This window comes from Mytilus edulis, chromosome 2, assembly GCF_963676685.1.
Source record: "Mytilus edulis chromosome 2, xbMytEdul2.2, whole genome shotgun sequence".
Taxonomy (NCBI): Eukaryota; Metazoa; Mollusca; class Bivalvia; order Mytilida; family Mytilidae; genus Mytilus; species Mytilus edulis.
Window position 1 is genome coordinate 55,417,618 of NC_092345.1, and position 25,745 is coordinate 55,443,362.

Genomic DNA, 25,745 nt, shown 5'->3' on the forward strand with positions numbered 1-25,745 from the left:
AAGCACTGAATTTTCTCACGGTATTTTTTCTGTTTTGTTTCAGTAGAGATCAATTACTTTCAATTGGATTATCATTATCATACTTTTTACAAAATTTATTATCACCTTGAAGAAACATTTCCAAAGGCAAGTTGTGAATTATTAACTAAAAATAAAAATTTACTCAATAGGGAAAGAAACGATAAAGTCTTTGTTAATTTTTCTTGTGTATATAAAAAATAATGTCACGCCTATTATGATAGAGCCACAATCAACGCCCGCATACCGGACCATTCACTTCGTTACTGGGACACCATTGGATTATAACAGAAACTAAGTTCAAGTGTTGACATTTGATGTTTTTAAGATTTTCTCTTTCTAACAAAATAGTTGCTAAAATATGTGGTGACTTCAACAGATATACACAAACACTGATACAGTCAAAGTTTACATACTCATATTAAAAAACTCTTCAAACAGATTTAACATAGCAAAATAAGCGGCTTATTTAAACAAACTAGAATATAAACTAATTGCCACAACGGATGTATGGTAGACATCAATTGGAAGTATTAGCTTTTCGTCATGATACTTTTGTACATTTTTATATGTTATTTTACAGATTTTATCAAAATATTTAAAACTTTAATATTATAGAAGATGAAGATATGAAAATTAGAAAAAAAATATCCAAGCTCTGATTTCTACACATAAACGCAATACGGAAGTAGAATATCAAATCAGGTTAGACTTATAAAATATAAGAATACCAGGCTTATAATTTAATAAACCAGACGAATGATTTTACATAAGACCCATTTGTGGCACTCGAGAAAAAAGGGCGAACGACAAATCAATAATGACGGCGAAGAGCACTAGAGATCAAAATACTAATGTAATGCCAAATTTTTGATGAATTGGTTTTCAAGATTTTTGTGAACGTTTCATTACATGTAAAATCACAGAAAACAAACGTTTCAATTAAATTTTATGACAGGATATAATCACCGACATCTGGGCTTGTGATTCATCTAAAGACATACCTCCATGGCAGTGCCATCGACACAGTAGTTGCATAAACTCACCAAAGAACCAGGCTTATACATGTATATCAATATATTTTTTTCTTTTAGAACACACGTTTATGTTTTGTTTCAAACGAATTAGAAGGTAGCGGTGCTAATTTAAATTTTTAGAAGAAATATTTGCATGAACAAAAGGAAATTGTCTTCTTTTAAAACTTATTACGTTTGAAATGAAGTTTTTTTAAAAGCAATACAAGTTTTAGACATGACCATTTGATTATTTGTTCACTTTGACACTTACTCCAAATGTGTTGCTAGTCATTAGTAGAGGGAAAAATACAAATATTATTTGTTCACTTTGACACTTACCCCAAATGTGTGGCTAGTCATTAGTAGAGGGAAAAATACAAATATTTTTTAGTTAATGAATAAAAGTTAGACAAAAAGGATAATTTTAACAATTTTAAACAAGCTTTTAACAGTCCATAAGTGAAATTATCATTGAACAATTTTCAAATTTTTATATCCTCTTCACTTTTATCAATGATTCAAGTTAAGAAGACAAATGACTTATTTCACAGTGCACTACAGTACAGTTAGCATAGATATTATAACATTGTATTTCCAAATAATTTCTCTTGCAGCGAACAAACCGTTATATTTTTCTCGAATCAGCATGCCTTTAATTTCATCCTTGAGGAAAATTTGACTTGAAAATATATATATGAAAACAACTTAAGACTACCTAGTGTGCCTAAATGTTTATGATTAACGTAAAAAAAAATTGACAATGAAAATGCTACATTATCTTCTAAACCGATATAGTTTAACTATATATAGTGTTATACTTTTTTAATGATAGAAGCCTTTGTTAGGTTCAACCCACCATTTCTACACGTGAGAATGTCTGTACCAAGTCAGGAATATGACAGTTGTTGTCCATTCGTTTGATGTGTTTTATCATTTGATTTTGCCATGTGATTAGAAATTTTTTCTGTTTTGAATAATCCTCGGAGTTCAGTATTTTTGTTATTTTACTTTTTAGAATTATATACAAATATGTTTTAAACTTTGTGCAATCTTGAGGGTTTCATAAATTGATATCAGTAAGATAATGTTGTGAAAATTAAAGCCTTATTTGAGTCAACAGTAGTTTACCGATGTTAAATATCATGAATCTATTTGGAAGCTGCAAATAGAGTTTAATAAGAAAAAAAAAAATACTTATCGCAAAATTAGGCAGAAGATTACGACACAAATAACAAACACACATCCAAGGTTAATTTTTTTCAGCGGTTGATAGTGCAAATGATGTTCAAATCTAGGTTGACAGCAGTTATAATAATTTCTAGATAAAACGGCGTCAAATGCAACATACCCATTTTTGGTTCCTATTGACACAAATTTGAATCTTCATGAAAGTATGTTGTATTACAAAACCCCCTTTCATATCTGCTGAAACAGGTACTCGTTCATATTTTGAAAATAACTAAATTTATGTAAAAGATTGGTCAAATCAATTCAAATTTTATATAGGTTATCGAATGGAAATCTAAGGCGTCTAGCTGACTGAAATCAGCATACAACCTTCGAATCTTATTTTTGTTATCTTAATGATACAGTATGGTCAGTGTCTTAATAAATTTTGGAAGTATTGATGTCTTATGTTAGAAGAATTACTTTTAACTTCAAATCAGCAATACGACTAGTGTGTTAGTTTTATTTTTCTTCTCAACATGACTAAAAGTAGACGTTCGCTTTGTTACTTGGCTATATAGTAAAATCGAGAATGGAAATGGGGAATGTGCCAAGGAGACAGCATCGTGCTTATATTTAAAACAACTAAACATGCTCAGGTAAATAGACATTCAAATTTAAGCTAAAACAACAAGGTTACCAAATAATATCGTTTTGTTTTTCATACAGCAAAGAATACACTAACAATTCCATTTTTGTGAATCATATTTGATTAAAATATTTTAATTAAAGCAACATGTGCGTTACTTTTTATTTTTCACTCATAATTCTGTTCCATTAATTCTAATGATCAAGAAAAAAAAGCTGTCATGTGTTGAATAATTTTCTTACATACAACGCAACAAATATGGCAAAATAACGTGTAAAATACATGATAATTAAGATATGGTATGTAGTGATTATTAAAATTTTTGTTTGCTCTAGATTTATCTAAAAACCCCAAATCAATAAGAAAATTTTAAGTGAAGTGTTCAATGTTCTACAAATAAACTTATCACTTCAACAACTCATTAAAGATTAAATGGCATTTAACTTGTGTTAGTTTATGCTCTTTTAACGAACCATGGTTGCACAATTTTAAACAGTGTTAGATAGCATTTTTCGTACGAATATCCTTGAAAAACCTCTTTCAGTTTTTTGATTTTTGGAATCTAGTTGATAAGAATTAAACTAAAAAAGTAATGAATTCAATATTTCACGAGTTGTAAAACCCAGCAATGTTTTGGATTTTGTCATGATATAATTATATGATCTAGAGAATCCAGTCAAAATATAGAATGAAAACTAGCAATTTAGTCAAGAGATGTCGAAAAGAAAGAAAAATCACAAATAAGTCGTATAGCAAACTTAAGATAAGCAAACAAAATCTGAACTTCTAAGACATTTTATATATACTTTGCAAAACGTATAAAGTCAGTATATTAAAATATCCCCAAATCCTATGCTATTATGTGTCATGATAACAACAATAATCTTAGCTTACTTATCAACACGTGTAGTCTAACAGTAAAAACACTCTTATTTAACATATAATTCTTGTCTCGACCAAATAACAAAACAGCAATTGGTAAGTTGTGTCAATAACGATAAGAATACATACCTGTGTCATTAATCTGTCAGAGCCGGTTCCTTCTTCGTCTTTGAATATGATGTTGGGATTTTCATTTTTCACAAGATCTTTAAATCTGGGATCATTTCGTGAAATTTTTCCTTCTGGAACTCCACTTGCACCAATTGTGTTTTCTGAGACATTCGGAACATGTTGCTTATAAACAAGAACTGTCATTTTACCCGGCCTCCGCCGCCTTCCAGGTCCTCGGGTAGGGCCACATTGTAATGATGAACCAATTAGTAAGAACAAGACAAAATATCCAGTTAGAGTATTGTTAATTATCCTATTTGAAAGCATTCCGTGTACTTATGATTTGGCGTTTACAGACTTTGACAGTGTCTACTTGTACGCCAGATTACTATAATTTTCTACATTACAAATTAATAACTTTATATATTTTAATAAATAATTTAAATCATACTTTAAGACTTATTTCCACTGTTTGAAATTGTAATCTCTAAGATTTTTCGGCATGTTTCTGATAAATTGTAAATATGTCGTTTGACCTCCGATGTCAACTCTCGTTCACAGTTATGTAACATGATGAAAAGTGATGTATTCCTGATACTTTTGTAGTTCCTGACTTTCCGGCAAAATGATGAACCATCATGTGACACCAGTTGAAGCATATTCCTTACTCAAATAGAAATCTCGTCTCTGATTGGAGAGTTTGTCTGAACATGACGTCAAATTTATACCTACCACTTTAATGACAGTTCGGCCCACTAACGAAAAGCATATAAAACTATAGAGTACTGATAATATCTTCAGTTTAGACAATCGGAAAGATCAACAGATAGCTAAAAACCACACTGCTTGAGTTTAAATGTTGGCCTGACGGAACACCTGGAAAAGAAGTGAATTGTGATAGACAAGTAACAGTTTACTTATTGTGAAGAAATCCGATTAAACCCTATTATTTGTGTATATGCATGTTAGATTTTACGGTCTTTACCGAAGGATTGATTGACATTGATTTTTCCCTTTTCGTAAATTTGTACACCATCTAATTCATACGGTATAGTAAAAAATCCTTTAAGTGGTATAAGTAGGAACGGCAAATTTTATTGGTCACTGAGGACAAAAATTAAGTTCAAACAAGTGTTTAAGATTGATTTTATTTTAGCATATTGCGGCGAAAATGCAATAAAATCGTGTTATTTACCAAATTGTTAGAATAATTATCGCTATTTTCATGTAAAAGTTGATGCGTAATTATATCTCCATAAACTGGTAATATATGATCAATATAAAATTAATAAAACGTAAAATTTCTCTTTCTACGACACTGTATTAAAATAAATATAAATACAGTACCAAAATTTATGTATATGTGTTAAAAGGTTCAACCATTCGTTATTAAATATTATTATGATTTTTCATATATTTACTTATGATTTGACGGTGTCTTTCTTTTTTTTTATTTTTTCATGAGAAATTAATTATAAAATAATTGCACCGTAACAATGAATCACACAATTTAAATTTTTTGAATTATAAATTCCTTCTACAAATTAAGTAATAAAAAAATTGAAAAAGTGCAATTTTTAATGTACTTATCTAAAACTTAGATACATATCTTAATTTTTAATACAAATCCATTGCACCTGTTTGTTGATATTAAATGAAAAAAAAAAATAAAAAAAAAAAAAAATAAAAAAAAAATAGACAGGAACTCAACTAACAAGACCAAGTCAGGAATATGTTTGGCAATATTATTGACAAAAATAGATAGGAACTCTGCTAACAAGAACTAGGGATGAATATTGCAGTTGTTATCAAATAGTTAGATTCTATGTATGCTGGCATTTGCTTTTGTTGCACTTCAGTGTTCCTGTTGTTCTATGTTTTCCGCTTATAGTTGATATGTTTCCCTTGGGTTTGGTTTGTAATCCGGATTTGGTTTTTTCTCAATCTCAATTTATGACTTTTTAACCCCGGTGTACTACTGTTGCCGTTATTTGAAACATAACGTAAGGTAATAAAGTTACTCACAAAGAAATCAAGTTATACCAGTTTAATTGCATTTGAGCGATACACATTTGACAGTAAAATAGTTTTTATTTTTTAAGCAGAATACACTATGTTCCAAATTCGAAGGGAGCACAGTATAATTCAAACAGTTTAAATCATTTGATTTAAGTCATACTCCATTGCAATCATGCATCTTTAACCTGTCGAAACTTGGTCATGATGATTTTATTTAGGAAGAACATTCGAGAAAAATGCATCAATAACAATGAGATTTTGAATGTTTCACTATTATTTTTCCCAAAAAGCTTCATTCATAAAGAAAATGTTTTTAAATATTATTAACTAGTTGTTTTTCTTTTTTCTTGTAACGTAAAATACCCCAAATCTAGGTTCATAAGGTCAACGACAATTCATTACCTTGGATGTGAATTTTATTGTTGGGTATGATAAGGCCCATTGTATAACCACTTTTGGGGAAAAAAAATAACATTCTTGTATTCTTAAATATATAAAAAAAACATGTTATTTTTTAAAAATAAATTAATATAATAATAAAGTGTAGTAACTTAAAGTAGAGAAATTTAATATTATATCACCATGGCGTCATAAAAAAAACCTCACATCTATGACACATTGAATTGCAAATTTATCTTATTTTTGGGGTAAAATAAAAAAAGTTAACAACAGCATTAAACACATAGATATTTAACTTATATAAACATTTTGAGGGTAAGCCTGTGGTCTCCTATGAGAAAGACTAGAAAGATGCAAATGAGAAATGTTTTTGTAGTTTTTTCAGTTATTTCTTACATCAAAGAAATTTGAACAGCTAAATTGAATAAGTAAGACATCATTCAATCATATTATGACTGATGTCTTGCCGAGTGATATTTTGTGTAACATCTAAAGAAAGTTATATGATAGATTGTTGTATCTGTGATTTTGAAATTTAAGGATATTTAAAAGAAGTGTCTTTATAGAACTGCATTCTTTTGGTCTACGAGTTATTATTTTTCAAAGTAAACTAAAAATCTGAAAAAAGTCCAAAATAAATTTCTTGTTAGTTTCAAATGTGATGTATGTATGACATCACTATTCATAAATCATCTGAAGCTATTAGTAAATAGTTTTCTATGATTCCATCTTTACTATAAGATGAAGATCGAATGTTTGGATACGCCATCAAAACTGATGCAATATTTTCTTTTATTTCACAATGATGATGGAACAATCATTTGCTTAGAATGTGAATATGATGTATAATTCTATGATTAATCTCCAAACAATCAGACTTAATTTCCGGATCCCATCTTTTGGAACTATTAGTAATTAGCAGAATACTGTCCGTTGTTATCAAGTAATTATTAGATTGCTATATTGTCTAGTCATACTGTTACTTGATAGGAGGGTCTTGTTGGGCGCTAGTCATATATTTCTGTAACTGCGCTATTTTACTGACACATTCAATTATAAATAAGGCTTGTTTAGTTCAATAAAATGATATATTACGTTTTGGACTGTCTACAATTTTTGTTTATATTTCACACAGCTTTAGGACATCCCTTGATATCCTCATTTGCACAGTTACTACTTAGTTGTAACTGAAAAAAACAACTACAACAGTGTCTGCAATCCTTGGTAGGGAGGTTGATCTGACTACAATACGTTTGTTTGCATTGTAGATGCTAGCAGACTTATTAAAATCTTTGTTTTTATGTAATTAAGGAAATATTTGACGGCTAGACTATTCGTGAATTTATAGCTTTTAGTTACCAATATCTGTTTTATTGATCATAAAGTGATACATTAATGGAACAAAATATTAGTTCAATATTTGATCCCTAACATTTGGTCGTTACAATATTAACATCATTTAAATTTATATATATAAAAAAACGACCTCGGAGTTTAATTTAGAAACATTTAGTATTTCTGTCAAATTAATTGAATTTACCTTTATATCTATTTAATCACATTTATTTAGATAGATTAAAATGCCAGAAGCCATATGTAACCACTTGACCGCGGTCAGTTCTAGTTAGACGTAGATTTTATGGATAAATTGTTACTGTTTGATAAAAATCACAGTTTTTAACGAACAATAACACTCTTTTATTGATGATTATTATAACAACTCGTATCTTATATAGTGGTAAATTATCACGTCTACAGACCATTGAATTTCCATCCAATTATTTATTTGGGGACTTTAATGGTCATCTCTTTCACAAAGACTGGTGCACAAACACCTGTCCTGTGTATTGTTTGGCTAATATAATTGTTGACAGTTTGTAAATGCTACAAAATAAAACTTACAATACAAATATCAACTGGAATATTGATAATGTAAATCTCGTGCTTTCTCAATATTTAACGTTTATTTTGATAACATAAGAAGATATTTGAATAGAATAGCTATTTTAATTTTAAAAAATGAAATAAGTCTTTAATCTTAATATCAATCTCTTATACCTTAATTTCTAAAATAATGAAAATGCCTGGGGGAGATTGTACTTTGATTGATACTAAGATTTCATAAAATTAGAATTATAGTAAAAAGAAGTTTCTGTTTTTAAAATGTAACTGTGGCATTCATGGACTAAACCAATTCCGATATATTTATACGTGTAGTGGACTTTACGTTAAATAGAAATCGTTAAGAAACACTCAATTTTCTTTCAAATAAAATAAAAAGAAATGAAAATGGAAAATGAAATCCACAAATACCTGTAAAAACACTTAAATAATGATATTATTTTCTTTAAAAAATCGTAATGTAAGAACTTTCTAAACTAACGGGCAGTTAATGCACCTTTTGATTTTCTAAAAATATATCTTTTAGACAGGAGAATCAACTAGTACAATAACCTTCCCCCTTAAAAAATTTAGTTGTATTTTATTGAAAATTATAAATATATAAGTAGCCTACAGATGTTCTAAAATCGTAAATAAATAGGGAGTATATCAAAACATTAACTTGTCTCGAATTGAAATATATTCCTATAGGTATATTTTGAAAATTGTAAAAACATACCTTTTCTTTAACATGACAAACATGTTATAAAGATATATGTTTCTTTTAAATTTCTATAAATGGTAAAAAGATAAAGTAAGAAAGTAAAAAAATTGAAAAAAATGTTACTTATTTTATGTTGGACTGTTAGATTTAAAATGTGTTATCCTTGTGTGTAACCATGAAATAACGGCCGATTTAATCTTTCAAGCATCATCCTATTTCTGATGATAGCATTGAACGTCAAACTTTTAGTTTTTTTGTCCTTAACGTTATGACCACCAAAATATAATATGATTTTCATTATGGTACGGCTGAACGTTACTTTGTAAGTTATATTCAGGTGTCTTTAAAAAAACCACAACAATTACCCTTGTATATACCCGACCTTGGTTTTGTGTCTTATACATCACGTACAAATTGATGCAGATCAAGTTGTACTGTAGTAAAAGGATTTGTATTCATTACATTATTTATGAGACATATCTATAACATAATCTGTCACCTTTTAAATAAAAAATAATAGAGCATTTTAAAGGTTTTAGGAGCGCATTGGGTCATCAACGGGCAATGATATTTTGTTCCGTTCGTGTTTTGTTCTGCTGGTAGATAACAATCAGATTGACAGCATGTCAAATCGACAAAGATTATTATATAAGTATCAATTATGTCATTCCACATCTAGTAAATGCACTTCAAATATGTAGGTAGCATACTGAATTGAGTTGACAGATAGGTTCAATAAGCATAAAAGATATTTGATTCATATATCTTCAAGATGACGACCTCTGTATTTCTGTATCTTGTTTTTGAATATTTTGTTCTATCTTAAACAGGGTTATAATATTTTCAATAGCAAAACATATTCCTACAAAACGTTTCCATTATATCAATACTTGTCACAAAAATAAATAATATCAATATAAAAGGTTAGTTAGATATGATTGATTAATTGTAGGTGTTAAACGCCACTTTCACCACACTTGGCCATGTTTTGGAAACCCTGGTCTGTTGAGAGATCAAAACCTTGCCTTAACCTCAATGTTTATAAGGTAGTGATCACTTAATAGACGCTGTCTCGTCGATATGGGCTGTCTCACTTCAATAAGATGTATATTAAAAATGGTTTTAGTGAACAACTTTCGGTTCTGATTGATGGTATAAACTATACTAGTAGTCGCATACAATGTATATTTTTTTTATGAAGGACTTATCTTTTTACCTCTAATCGTTTTGTGAAATTTAAAGTCATACTTAATGTAACCATCAACTCTTTGATACAAGTATTTGTAAGTTTGTTGGAATAATTGTTACAAGAATAATTTAAAACTTGACAATCTGTAATTATATTCATTTGTTTGACGTGTCGCATTATGCCTGATTAATTTTGCATCAAGTAATGATAACCTATATAATTAGACTGATCATTATGGGTCATTCACAAATTTCCCCAAAAGTACACGAATTAAATGGCATAATTTATGAAGAAAATCATCAGTATATCAGTATGTAAAATGCTGATGAAATCTTTCTTAGAACCTTTGACAATGACACACATATGCATAAATGATCACATGGATAATTTTTAATATTCTGAACTGGTCTCTTGATACTAGAATGAGTGAAAGTAATAAGAATTGATACACTTTTAATTAAATATTGATGCCAATTGTATTACATTTCGTCATTTTTTGGAAACGGTCAGCACTTTTTTTTTTATGTCTAAGGAGTTATCAAAAGTACCAGGATTATAATTTAGTACGCCAGACGCGCGTTTCGTCTACATAAGACTCATCAGTGACGCTCATTTCTAACTGAGTCCTTAGCTTAAGGAAATTTAAGATTTAATAGATAATCGGGTATGAACATCATAAATTTCTCATCAATTTATCTTTACTATAATGATTCTAGAAATGATAAAGTATATAATTAATAATATTGTTAACTTGTAAAAAAAAATCGACCAAATAAGACTCAATATTAGATAGAAGCAATCACCGAATTTGTACTAATCATGCACAATACGACAGAAGACACTATTGTAGCAGGATCTATAGACTATTCCAGAGAACATGAGACCACTCTCAATGCTTATTATTAGGTTCATGTTTCACAGTCTTTAGCTTACTATGGAATGTTTTGGGAACATATTTGTCTTTTCGTCGTCTTCTGTTTGTTGCCATGGAAATGTTTTCGAATTATGATTTAAAATTCCTCCCCTTAAAAAAAATGAATTACATTTATTTGGACTCTTAAGACAAGTACTGTAAAGAACGACCTCTTCAGATTCTACCCACATATTTTTAACTGTTCAGATACTTACAGATACGTTTAATTCAAGTTTAAACATGATTTATCAGAAAATAACTACAATTTGAAATCTGAGAAATGTTGAACACGTTTGAATAGTTTACCGTGAGGACATACCGATTATAAATGAGTAGTTTAAAAACTAGAATAACCGTCAATAGCTCGATGCCAAATATTTGGAAGGCTAAATGCGTATACCTTATTTTGAAATCCATAAAGCAGCAAGCAAGGTTTAGTAGACATGCGATTTGATTTATTGTTAGTTAATAGTTTAATCAAATTCAAAACTAACTTAATTTTCAATTACTATATTTTGGTCGTGATTAAAACAAAGACAGTCCAAAAATGTAAAAGCATTAAATTAAGGCAACAGTATTTCTATTTTCCGTTGATTTTCAAATATCATGTACCGATTTCAATAAACACTATTCCCATATAGTGCAACTCGATGAATGCATGCTATGTTGCATGTACTTTGATAGCAAATATTTAAATTGATTACTTCTAAAAAGAGTAACAACCCCGACAGATTTTCCAATTAAAATAGGGAGGTCAATGCTAACTGAATATTGAAAAAAGAAAACAATGGACTTCAAAATAGGAATGTAAAGTAATAAAAAAGAATCAAAGTTATTTTCAATTAAAACAAAAGAGGGAACGTGATAATGTTATATCTTTAAGAAAGATCAACTGACAAAAGCTCAGATCTTAACTCTCACCGTAATAAATTACAAAAGATATAATCGAAAACAAGTGATAATCTCCATATCTTACCTTAACAAGTTATAAATCCCTTGTTTAAAGTTAAAACAAAAATTTTTTCTCACGATCTACCCGTTACAACGGTAAATCCGCAAGTATTAGGAAAAATTTGATCAGGTTACGATAAGAGTGCAATATTTTACCCTGGGTTGGTAAACACAGAAGTTGACTTGTGTACAGGCGGTCAGTTGATCAATTAATCGATTTAGTAGAGTGTTTAATCTGGGCAATTGATACCAAATTTTTGTCACCACGCCTTCTTCAAAACGTTGCGTACTTTTATTTTTCACACCGTATGATATTTCAAAATATGATATTTCGAATAAAGCTTAATTTATAATTTGTTAAATGTAACATTACAGTGAGAAAATTTAATTCAGTTTAATAAAGCTCTTGATAAAAAGACAGATTCATAGCTGACATTAGTAGCTAGTCTCATATGTATACATACGACAAACATTTCGCGTGTTTAGTTTCACCTGTACACAAAGTCCATAAAACTGTTTAAATATGAGCACGAAAATAAAAAAAACCCAACAATGTTAGTTAAACTTTAAGTAAACCAATACAAGGTATATATATACAAATATGTAAATTAACTTACAGGTTAACAATTGTGTAATAAAATAAAGATGTTCGTTCCAAATAACTCGAATTTTCAGAGAGGGTCGAATACCAAAACAATGAATGCGGATGGACCTGATATCACCGCCATTTTGCATTTGCATTTTAATTTAAAAATGTTTTCACATATTATTTGTCAAATGGTAAGTAATAGTTTTTGTAATAAATTTTCAGTCCTTTTTATTATTTAACGAATTTTCATTACAATGCTAAACAATCTCATTTTTTTTTACTATTAAGATGATTGGATCGGTTAACCTATGGATTTATGGAGTTTAATACTTTCAATAATTTATATAAGTTATAGTTGTAGCTTACAACGAATAGCAGCAAAGATTTTCGAGAATCAAATCCTAAAGATGAAACATAAAGCAGCTTGTTTTAAAATAAGGATAATTTCATTTACATTAATCTAAAATCAAATATGAGTAAATAAACAGATATCGGAAAATACTATGTTTTCACCATAACTTCATAGATCATATTTTTAAAATTCTTATGCCAGGCGTTTATTTTGGACTTTAAACTAAGCATGTTGGAATTTCATTTATACGCTTGCAAATGTCTATTGTTCCCACAACGAGATTTGAACTGAAGCTGTTCAGAAACCAACGACACAACCGCCTCAATACTGAGAACTGGTCATGAGACCGCTCGGTCATCGATATTATAACGATATCATAAGTAGAGTATTGGCTTTCATCGTCGATTAATTAAGAATGGTAGCACTGTAATAATGCACACGGGCTTAGAGATGATTATAACAATTGAATCAATATGTTTTCACACACACATTCACATAACATACTGTGCTGAGTTAAACTTTATACAGATACCGTGTTAACTTCAAATTTAAGTGCAGGAAGCAGACAAATAGGAGTCAAAACCTTTACGCTAATACCAATATTCTTAAATGCATTAAAGTCCTATGGTTTGGAAATATTAACTAAACGAGATAATGTTTTATGTTTAATCCATTATGATAGACTTTCAAACGCAATTTTTGGGTGTTAATATAAGAATGCAAATACTAGCTACACGAAACATCATTTGACTTACATGATATATCCTTTTATTGATTAAAACATGTTAATAGTTCTTTAAAAACGGGTCTCGAAAATTGGTCTTTTTTAAAACTAATCTGCAGTTGTATCTAGTAAGGACCAGATATATAGAAAAAAGTTGGTGCAAGCTTTTATTTATTCTTACGTATAAGACACTCTGGGTATTAATTAGCCAAACAATATCATTCATCTAGAACCAAATTTTAACAAAAAAGGTTACAAACTACAAGAGCATAATCATAGACAAGATGCCATTTCATCACAAGTCTACTAGCCAGTGCTTCTGTATTTATTTGAAAATAATAGATTCGGTCATTATTTTACTAATTATTATATATATTTTTATTGTCAGCAAACTTTTGTATTATCCGACACACATTTTCTACCCCTTAGCATTCGTTGATTACTGTGCAACACTTTTTAGAATTATATTTTGACATGAAGTACTAAATCATTAATATGGTCATATTCATGCACTTGGTCTGGTGTACCTTTGATGACCTGAATTGTCATTACAAATCTTCTGTAAAAGGTTGACTCTTTTAGTAAAAAAAAAACAGAAAATGCTCACATTTCCTAGTTGTATACCGTTCGTGGTATAAGTATTATTAGATTTATCTCTCAATGATAGATCTAATGAAACTCTTGGTACAAGTATCATTAGATTTATCTCTCAATGATAGATCTAATGAAACGCTTGGTACAAGTATCATTAAAGCTATCTCTCAATGATACCATTAAGGCTAATTTTTTAACCAATGGGGAAGCCCTGAATGAATTCATATACAGTTAAAGTACTTTTATTCGGTTTTCCTTACTTTCACTTTAAAAAGAACAAAATAAAATCTGTAAATAAACTTTTATTGAACTGGCAAGTAAGTATCCTAGTACGATTTTACATTTAGCTGAAATATCTAAGGGTCCGATTACTCAGTTGTACAAAATTTGCCTCGTAGGTTGAATGGGTGGGTACCTCATTAAAATATTATCAAATCTAACATCAACGATATAATCTAACACACAAAAATAAAACAAATACTTTGATATTTTACTATGAGATTTAATTAAACCTAAATTTAGTCATTTATCTTAACCAGTACCTTCTGAAATGAATACAGTCATGCAAAATACTTATGGCGTTAGATTTTATTATGTTAAAATGAAAATTGACAAATGATAACATTTTAAATTGTTTCAGCTAACGGTGATCACTTTAGTATCAAATACCCTATAATCGTCTTGTAAACATAAAATCTAAATTTTACGAATATAAAGTCAGAAATGATGATACAGTTCAACCTCAACACTGCAGTGTCACATCCTTTATGTTAAGTATTACGTCACATTGAAGTTAAAATTATTACTTTTGAGTAACATTATTAACGGCACTTTGCTTAGCAATGTAAAAGATTTAGCTGCTTGTTATCATAAGCTAATATTATAAATAACCAAGATGAATTGAGATAAGCAAATTAAAGATTTAGCTTCTAAATAAAGGCAACAGTAGTATACCGCTGTTCAAAACTCGTAAATCTATGGGAAAAAAGACAAAATCGGGGTAACAAACTAAAACTGAGGGAAACGCATTTAATATAAGAGGAGAACAACGACACAACATTAAAATGTAACACACACAGCACCGGACTAAGCACTAGACAAAATCCGATGAGAATAACCAAAGAATAATAAAAGGAATAAAAGTTAACAAATGGCAAAATAAAAATCTCAAACATGGAAAATTACTGTTTTTCATCACTAAAAAGGCAGCCAACACCAAACTAAAAGAAAAAGCGGAAAGATAACCAATAGTCGCCCACAAAACAATATACTTAAGAATTAGCATGAACAGTTATTAAACATGTGCTCTGATAGTGTACACAATTTTCTCTTCACTATCGGTATCCGTCATGTTGCTCATATCATATGAATATGATTATGGTTAATATTTGCATAAAATTATAAAAATTAACTAGGAAAGGTAGATGGGATTCCGGCAAAGAAAAAGTTTCGTGTACGATCTACACTAAGGTCGCCTTATACATAAATTAGAACAGCATACTGGATTATCGATGTTCAAATCCCTTCAATCTATTTATATAATATATAAAGCATGGTTAAACAAATCATTAAGGACATGTATATGCTATACCGGTCCATAAGCCTTAAATGTTTCAGAGGATCCCAAAATTGATAAGTAGGAAAACTAAATTGTTTTATGTGAGGGTATAGCTACAGCAGCTGAGTCAATCACACAATTTGTGACTAAATATATACAATTCAATTGATATCTGTAACAAAGATTTGCCTTCTGATGTAATGGTACCAGCAATGAGCCGAAAATATAGGTAATGTATATGCATTTCCATTTTTGTTTTGCCTTTTTTGCATACAAATGAGAGGGCTATAAAACCAGGTTTAATCCACCATTTTCTACACAAGAAAATGTCTCTACCAAATCAAGAATATGTTGTTATCCATTCGTTTGATCTGTTTGAGCTTTTGATTTTTCCATTTGATTAGGGACTTTCCGTTTTAAAATTTCCTCGGAGTTCATTATTTTTGTGATTTTACTTTTTAAACTGAGCTTTTTTAACTTTAAGCATTAATCTTTAACAAATAAATGAATTAACATTTAAAAATTTTAACAGTGAGTGTATTACAAAATAATTATTACTTATCAATGACAACATGCAATTCCATATATATTCTTTTGGATCGCATAAAACCACATTTTTCTTGACATACCAACAATAATGTCTCTATATATATATCAGAGATGTTATATAATACTTCAACCCTATCATCAGATCAGTTGGTTAAATATAATTTAACATTACCAAAACAACATGTTGGTACAGTTTCTCGCTTATAATTTCTATTTTAACCGCCTTATGGATCATATGGCAGCATGCTGCCTCGAGTGCGTGAGGTTGTGGGTTAAATCAAAAGCCTACAAAAATGCTATGTACTTGTTTTACGCTGAGCACGCAGCATTTATGAATAAGAGTAAATGCCGATTACCTCGAATTTAGAATGATATGTCTGTATAGGAGCGACATGTATTTTAGCTGAGTTATTACTCGTAAACGAATATGTTAAAATTCCAACTCAACGTGCACGTGTCGGTCAGATATAAAACAGGGTTCATATTCAATTCACATTCAAATATTCTTGTCCTGAAATATATGCAATACTTGCCACCTGACGTTAAACATCAATCTATTACCATCATCAACATCATCAACATCATAAATGTTTTTATCAATTATCAATAATTTCTATTTTTGTTTTCTAATTGTAGACAAAGTTGTTTCGATCAGTATCAGTCTAAGGGTTTTAACAGAAATATTCGTATAAGATTTTCCTTTGTACAAATAATACTGAGTTTTATTATTTAATCATAACGATTTTGTATAAACTTGCATTTAACACATTAACAACACGCTAATTCATAATTTAAATATTTGAAGAAAATATATGACTAAATTTACCATGAACAAAAATGTGCATGGTCACTTTCATTAGCAGATTTTATTGATAAACGTATAAAGACGATGTTTATCTGAAATTAAAATAATTAAGTAGTGTATATTATTGTTTTATTTAATCAATAGTTGTTTGATCCCGGAGCAATTCACACCCCATGAACTATAAATTTAAGGTATATCAGCACGGGTGTTGGGTATGGATTGCAAAACTTAATAATGATAATTTTTTTTTTTAAGAAATCAAAATGCAATATTGTACAAATAAGACGAAAGTGACTATCTGTGTTCACCTTCATCAAATACGCTGAAGGTATAGAATCACTGAATGGACCCGGCCAGACAAAAACATACGAGAAAGTAGTACATATTATAAATAATATAGTTGCTTTTCATAGCTGTCAATAAGTAAATAATTTGGAACGTTTTGGTATCAAATGAAAGTTTACTGACTTTTGATCACTGTAGAACCCTTTTTAAACGTTTCTTTTGAATAATACAAAATACAAAAAAATATGATATTTAGATAGGAGGGCACATTTGCCAAGTTACCAAAATCAGTAGCACCTGATTTTGAAATACCCAACTTCCAACCAGTGTGCTCTAATATGTAATCAAAGATATGTTGATTTCTTTTGAACAAAACATTTGTTAGGATAATGTATAATTGTGACATGAAATGTCTACTACTTTCTTGCAACTTGAAACCTAATAGCTTACAATGCTTGTTGAAGCTGTAGAAATTCAAATAGAGGACAAGGAGCTATGAAAAAGTCGTGGTATTCCCGAAACATAAAAAAAATAAATAACAAGAAGGATAAAACAGGACGAAATGGAATAATAAAAAAAAAAAGAATAGCAGAATCCACGTAAGGTCATCTTTGTTTTGGGGAGTTATACCATTTTAAATTTATCAACACAGAACTTAAGAAAGCATGTTATAAGTCAAAAAGAGAAATACTCGGCCAACATTGTCCAATTCCCAAACAAAGAATTACGTTGCTTTTTTAACGAAAGGTAACAAGTAAAATCACAAAAATACTGAATTCCGAGGAAAATTCAAAAAGTCCCTAACCAAATAGCAAAATCAAATGATAAAAAACATCAAACGAATGGATAACAACTGTCATATTCATGACTTGGTACAAGCATTTTCAAATGTAGTAAAATAGGTCCCTGTATCACCTATCAATTCTGCTGTATAACACAATAGAAAGTCCGTACACATTTTGTTTTTAAATGTTTTCAACTTATTAAGATAAACAAAATCAACTTTCTCCCTAAAATTTTAAATGTTCTGTCTGAAAAATACAAAAACAATCAATTTATATTTCCATAGTCAAATCTGACAAATAAATGATAAACTATTATATTTCTCATTCATTCTTCATTAGGTAAATGAATAGTAGAAGGTGAAACGAACGAATAAATTGGGAATACATAAAAAGACTTTAAAGAACCATTAAACCTATCGTAGTCGAAAATTGTTGAGAAAAGGTTCTATGCGAGTTATTTTTGCTCATATAACACCATCAATGAAGCCTTTTCTCCGCAGCTTTACTTTGTCATGTGAACAGTGAATGACTTTCATCGTCCAATAACAAATATGGTTATTTGTTTATTAAATTAACCGAGTATACGATATTTGTTTCTCAATGACAAAATAGGTCACTCTTCAATGAAAGTATGATAATAAAACGATGCGACTTTTATGATGTAGATAATTATCAGGTAGACATCAATAAACATACATAACAAGGGTCTGACAGAGTGCACTGTACAAACTTATCCACGTGTATTCTATCTTAAAAAATAATATGAACTTTTTTTGTGATTCATCTGTTATCTAAATGCTAACATAGAACAAAAATGTATATATATACTAATCATAATCTTAACCCGCTTATTTAAATTTCAAATATGCAGAATATTACACTGTTAAAAATTGCAATTGGTCTTTCATACTATGAATGTAAACATGGTGATGAAGTATGATGTTAAATGATATGAGAAAACCCTAAAGTACTGGAATCTTTTTGAGCTGAAGATTAAAGAATAGAAAATAGTCATTTAATGTCACGCTTAAATACAAATTTCTTAGAACACTTAAGAAAAAACGCACACATTACCAGTGCATGCATATTGCTTTATTCTAGTGTTACAAGCAGACAACATTTATGAACACCAGACGATTTAGGTGGACTACGGAGAAAAAAAAGGCAATACGTATTTTGAGAGCCCAGACATTAGTTTTAAATAAAAACACAATAACCTAGCTACACTCTGAAGGAAATTATTCAAACTCTTTGATATTATGACGGTGAATTGAAACAGTTTCACAATAATTTCTTTATTAAGATAATATAACCGGCTTTACCCTTAATAAGTATTGTCTATTAACTAAATGTAATATTTACTGAGCTTTAAGGTTGTGACAGTGTAAATACGACTGCTTCACACGGATAAGTGTTGTCTGGGATAACTTGACGAAGTTTACACATGACATTTATGACCAAAATCGTTTAGGCTAAATGCGATATGTATCTGAAACGTCGAGACTTGTTAGCGACAAATTTTCCCTATTGAAAAGAAATCACTTGATGCCATCAATTTAACAACAAAAATTAATTTTATTACGAAAATCAAACAGAGATATTGGCCCACAGTTAATTATTGAATATCAGATAAAAATGTAACCGCCGGAAGCTTAATGACCGACCAATTGCTGCTTACTTACACACATGGTAAAACATCATTCTATTTTAGGAACGAGTCGCTAATAATTTCGTACCAGACGGTTGCAAGCCCCTAGAGATTAAAACATTAGCGCTGTATAATTCAAAAAAGTATAATCAGAACCGCAAAGTTTTATTGTCTATTTATTATAAGAAGTCTCTACTAAGCCGCCATTCTGCGTACAAAATCTCCCTTTCTTCACACCCTTTGAGACAGTTTATAACAAAATGAAATATCATTTATACCGTCGTAAAAGGTATGTTCATATATTAATGGAAAATTATATCAATAACAACTGTGAATGATAAGTATGATATTAACATAAAAGTGTTTGTAGACAATAATTTTAAGATAGTTGCATAAAATAGCGAAATAAAGCAAACCTGTACCCTTTGAATCCCAATCTTTTTATTATCACCGACTCTGATCTTACAATATCTTAATCATATATCATAGTGCCTGTAACGTGGTACTAGTCTGAAAGAAAAAATGCAATAAATATTTTGTCGGGTTATGATGTAAAACTATATTTTTACTTAACACCGAGAAAAGTAATTGGTTATCGAATATATTGATATGTAACAGATCTCTCAATATATAGAATGCCATAACACTTGTTTGTAAATGGCTGACGAGACAACTGTACCTTTTTGGTTGATGTTAACTCATTACGATAGAAAGAAAGAAAAAAAAATACCCCTTACAGATATGGTTCGAGAAAATACTATATACAGTTTGGTAGTCTTTCTAAACATAGACCATTGAAAATTAAACATATTCATATTCTTAGTAATTGTGGAACATTTTTGATAAATAATTAACTAAATGACCATTATCAAACACAGATACTGTCACCGCGACTGTAATGTTAGTTGTATGCGCACTGACTGACCAATCTCAGCCTTTGTGTCGCTTAACATTTATTTGTCATCCGTTGTGCGATTATGAATCCCGTTTTCGTATACACCCGTGAAAATTTTTAGTAAACGTAAAGAGATATTATTTCAATGTAATGAAACTGCCACGTAATGTGTTAATCGAGACTATGAGAAGTTATTAAATTCAGACATTCTTAAAAGAACGTAAAACTTAATAAACTGATTATGTTGAACAATATTTTCGTAATATCATTCACGATGTTGTACTATGAAATAAAATTAGTAAAAGCAATAGTAGTTTACCGAAGTTCAAATCTCGTAAAAAAACTGTTGTGTTTCTCGTTTCTCGTTTTTCTTTTTAGATTAGACAATTGGTTTTTCTGTTTGAATGGTTTTACGCTAGGTATTTTTTGGACCCTTTATAGCTTGCTCTTCGATGTGAGCAAAGGTTCTGTGTCGAAGACCGTATTTAACCTAAAATGCTTTACGAAGACAGCGAAAAAATGTCTATGGGCTCAGACATTTAAAAAATATTGAATAGTTCCCACTCTACAGTATATGTTCTAACGTATTAGTAATAGTACATGTAAATACATTCAACATAGATACCAGGATAGAAATTTTGTATTTACGCCAGAAGCACGTGACGTCCTCAATAAAGGCAACAGTAGTATACCGCTGTTCAAAACTCGTAAATCTATGGACAAAAAACAAAATCGGGATAACCAACCAAAACTGAGGGAAAAGACTCAAAAGTGACACTCGATTAAATTTTTTTTAAAAAGCTTAATACAGTACGAAGTTGAAGAGAATTGAGGACCAAAAATTCCTAAAAGTTTTTCCAAATACAGCTAAGGTAATCTATTCCTGAGGTCGAAAAGCTTTAGTATTTTAAAAGTTTTGTAATGAAGCCAAAGCTACTATCTAAGATCAAAGCCCAAATTTTGATACAATTTAGGAGGATGTTTAGATTACTACATAATTAATGACAAAGAGCAAAAGTCAACAGCTTAGAACGTCAACGATGCATTAGTATCAGGATATCATGTTATCATATCATCTGGTGCAAGAAAATTGGTACCGTTCACTTTATTACTACCATTGGGGTGATGCCTTTGCTGGTGGACTATTAGTCCCCGAGGGTATCACCAGCCCAGTAGCCAGTACTTCGGTACTGGCATGAAAATACGGATTTTTTGTGTTATCAAAATTTGCTGTTACAAAATGATAGAAATGACTATAAATTAAGGAATGTATCTCCCTCATGCAAAGCTCTGATTCCTTTCACGGATTTTGCTATACTTTTTGGACCTTTTGGATTAAAGCTCTTTATCTTTTATATAAGCTTTGGATTTCAAATATTTTGGCCACGAGCTTCACTGAAGAGACATGTATTGTCGAAATGCGGATCTGGTGCAAGAAAATTGGTACCGTTAATTTTATTACTTCCACTGGGTCGATGCCTCTGCTGTGAACTATTAGTCCCCGAGGGTATCACCAGCCCAGTAGCCAGTACTTCGGTACTGTCATGAAAATACGGATTTTTTTGTGTTATTAAAATTTGCTGTTACAAAATGATCGAAATTATTATAAATTAAGGAATGTATCTCCCTCATGCAAAGCTCTGATTCCTTTCACGGATTTTGCTATACTTTTTGGACCTTTTGGATTATAGCTCTTTATCTTTTATATAAGCTTTGGATTTCAAATATTTTGGCCACGAGCATCACTGAAGAGACATGTATTGTCGAAATGCGGATCTGGTGCAAGAAAATTGGTACCGTTAATTTTATAACTACCACTGGGTCGATGCCTCTGCTGGTGGACTATTAGTCCCCGAGGGTATCACCAGCCCAGTAGCCAGTACTTCGGTACTGGCATGAAAATACGGATTTTTTTGTTTTATTAAAATTTGCTGTTACAAAATGATCGAAATTATTATAAATTAAGGAATGTATCTCCCTCATGCAAAGCTCTGATTCCTTTCACGGATTTTGCTATACTTTTTGGACCTTTTGGATTATAGCTCTTTATCTTTTATATAAGCTTTGGATTTCAAATATTTTGGCCACGAGCATCACTGAAGAGACATGTATTGTCGAAATGCGGATCTGGTGCAAGAAAATTGGTACCGTTAATTTTATTACTACCACTGGGTCGATGCCTCTGCTGGTGGACTATTAGTCCCCGAGGGTATCACCAGCCCAGGAGCCAGTACTTCGGTACTGGCATGAAAATACGGATTTTTTGTGTTATTAAAATTTGCTGTTACAAAATGATAGAAATTATTATAAATCAAGGAATGTATCTCCCACATGCAAAGCTCTGATTCCTTTCACGGATTTGGCTATACTTTTTGGACCTTTTGGATTATAGCTCTTCATCTTTTATATAAGCTTTGGATTTCAAATATTTTGGCCACGAGCATCACTGAAGAGACATGTATTGTCGAAATGCGCATCTTGTGCAAGAAAATTGGTACCTTTAATTTTATTAAAACAAAATCGAAAAACAAAACAAAACAAATGAAATTGTTAAAAAATAGATTTTCTAAAAGCTAGGACGTGTTGGCCTCTTTTCATTGTAGATGGATTTTTTGACTACAGTGTTATTTTGGAGACGTGAATCTTTCGTTTGATACGTCATATCTCATTTACTTCCGGTGTTACAAATTACTAAATATACTCAATATCATCCTTTGAGAATTTCATTAGGGACCGCAATACAATTTTAAGATTGTAAAGAAAGACCATGTTTTTGATTACATTACAATTGTTATGTGTCAGATCTCATTTGCAATTAGGCTCACATAAGGTAATGTTTAGACCTAAAACTTTTAAGTCAATTTATTATCGTAAGGATTGCCCGAGAAATTCAATACCAACATGTTTTGACATGTTTCTTTACATTGAAACCGCATATTTGAATAAGCTAATATTGAAGACATATTTATGCAAAGCTTTCAATGTGTTGCATCAGATGCACATTGAATGGTGTTCGAATCCTGGACCAAGTTAATTTTCATGTCGAATGCATTACTAACCAAAATTTCCAAATATTGTGCCAAAAATGACTTAGACTATCTGAGGTATAGGATGGAAAACCTTAGTTCCCCATATGATTTTAAAGTTATATCAGCATATGTATTTACAGAAAATTACTTCTAGTATCAAGACGTAAGAGCTGCCAATTTTTTTTTAACTTATAATGGATTTGTAGGGGTAAGTTTGTAATATGTATTCAAGGGATAAGTTGATTTAGCTCACTAACAAACTTAATTTTGGACAGGATGAAATGTGATACTTTTAAGAACATTTTTTTTCTCACATAACAGGAAATATTATGGTAGTATTCTAATGATCCCTGAATGCCATCATTAGATCAAATATAACCAGACACACGCCGGGATAAAGCCAATCTTACTGGCATGAAATATAAACGGAGTGAGCACTTAAACGAGATTTGTCTTATAGTAGATGAATATGATTTAAATACTAGTCCTAGTAAGTTCATATTTGTATTCTACAATTGTTCATTTAAAACATTAAGTTACACATTTCAGTTTGAGTTTCACTGTCTCCAATGTCTCAATGTGTTACATTGTCATTTGATTCCACATTTTGTAAACATACATGTATTTGGTTACAAAAAACAATGGTGAGTTAAGATTAAAATGTCATCATTTTAACAAATGGATTAAATAATAAATGAAGATTGTCATCTGCTTCAATAACACAAAAAAAGAAAAAAACTATTCCAGTTGCCTAATAAAGTAATTCAAAGTTAGATAAACAATGTTGACATAATTAAAATAAAATCTGTTACCCCACAAATTGCCTCTTTTTTTTGTTGTTTTTTTTTGCACAAACAAAAACTCATAAATCAGGAGAACATGTATAACAAAATCGAAACAAAATAGTACAAATAATATGTTTGGCTCTGAGATCTAGATAGTCGTTCAAGGAAACACTTTGAACTTGACATTAGAAATGTCATAATATACAATGAAATGAAATTCTATAGAATTTGTACTAGTTTGTTTAGTTTTTGTACCAGAAAATTGTAAGCATACCTCTGCAATCTGTGTCATAAGGGCTCCTATACCTAAACTTATCTATGAATATGCATGTATTAATTAAGAGTTATGTGGGATGATGCTGTACACACTCATAGTTTAATTTAAATAAAATTGGGTGTGACAATAGGCTGTGTTTCATTAAAAATGCACCTTGTATCTATTGGACCTTGAATATTGGATGATTAAATTCCAGGGTTAAAACAGTAATAAAGTGACATTTTTAAATAGAATGAATTTATGTCAGAAAAGACATAGAATACAAAAGGAAGTTTATGTTCTAAATCGAGCAAAAACAAGAAATTTGGTTACTAGTAAATGCTAGCATAATATTGGTCTTGTTTCGGTTCCTTTTATCTATAATTGTGATCAATTGTTCTTTAACTACTGGATGCATTGTGATAATGATTTGGAGTCGGTGTAACGCATTTGAATAATTTCAATGTTGCCCATTTCATTGTTTCACGGTATCGAACTATCTTGTGACTATACCAGTCGTCTTCAAAACCTGAAAATCACTTAATATAATGGATTTTGATACGACTTTCATACAAGTGAGAGGTTTGGCTAGCTTTAACCCAGGTTTTAACCACCATTTTCTACATAGGAATATGCCTGTACCAAGTCAAGAATATGACAGTTGTTATCCATTCGTTTGACGAGTTTGAACTTTTGATTTTGTTATTCGTTTAGTAACTTTCCTTTTTGAATTTTCCTTGGAGTTCAGTACTTTTGTTATTTTACATTTGAGTGATAGGTGAATAAAGTACCCTGATATGTGAATCAACTACTACCCTATTTGTCGTGTCGAGATGAAAACAGGTAAAATTGTTTAAAAAACATAGTGCAAAGTTTTGCACTTTGATAACTCAAAATATGAGATATATTTTTTGACATATACATTTAGCAGGATCGAACTTATGGTGATAGCACTTAAAACAAATTACCCCG

The 25,745-nt window shown here is 30.2% G+C and overlaps 1 protein-coding gene across 5 annotated transcripts in view; it reads right to left on the reverse strand.

Moving 5' to 3' along the window:
• The window catches only part of LOC139512455 (sonic hedgehog protein-like), a 72,220-nt gene that overhangs the window by 18,411 nt on the left and 28,064 nt on the right, over positions 1-25,745 (reverse strand). The window contains exons 1-3 of one of the 5 annotated variants that reach the window (XM_071300066.1): positions 24,792-24,900; positions 20,231-20,318; positions 3,862-4,719 (exon numbers count right to left, since the gene is read on the reverse strand). In XM_071300066.1, the coding sequence (XP_071156167.1) occupies positions 3,862-4,170 (309 nt within the window). In that variant the 5' untranslated portion in view covers positions 4,171-4,719; positions 20,231-20,318; positions 24,792-24,900. Of the gene's footprint in view, positions 1-3,861; positions 4,720-11,944; positions 12,076-20,224; positions 20,319-24,791; positions 24,901-25,745 lie in introns of those variants that run through there. The other 4 variants (XM_071300068.1, XM_071300064.1, XM_071300067.1 and 1 more) reach the window with 4 other exon arrangements.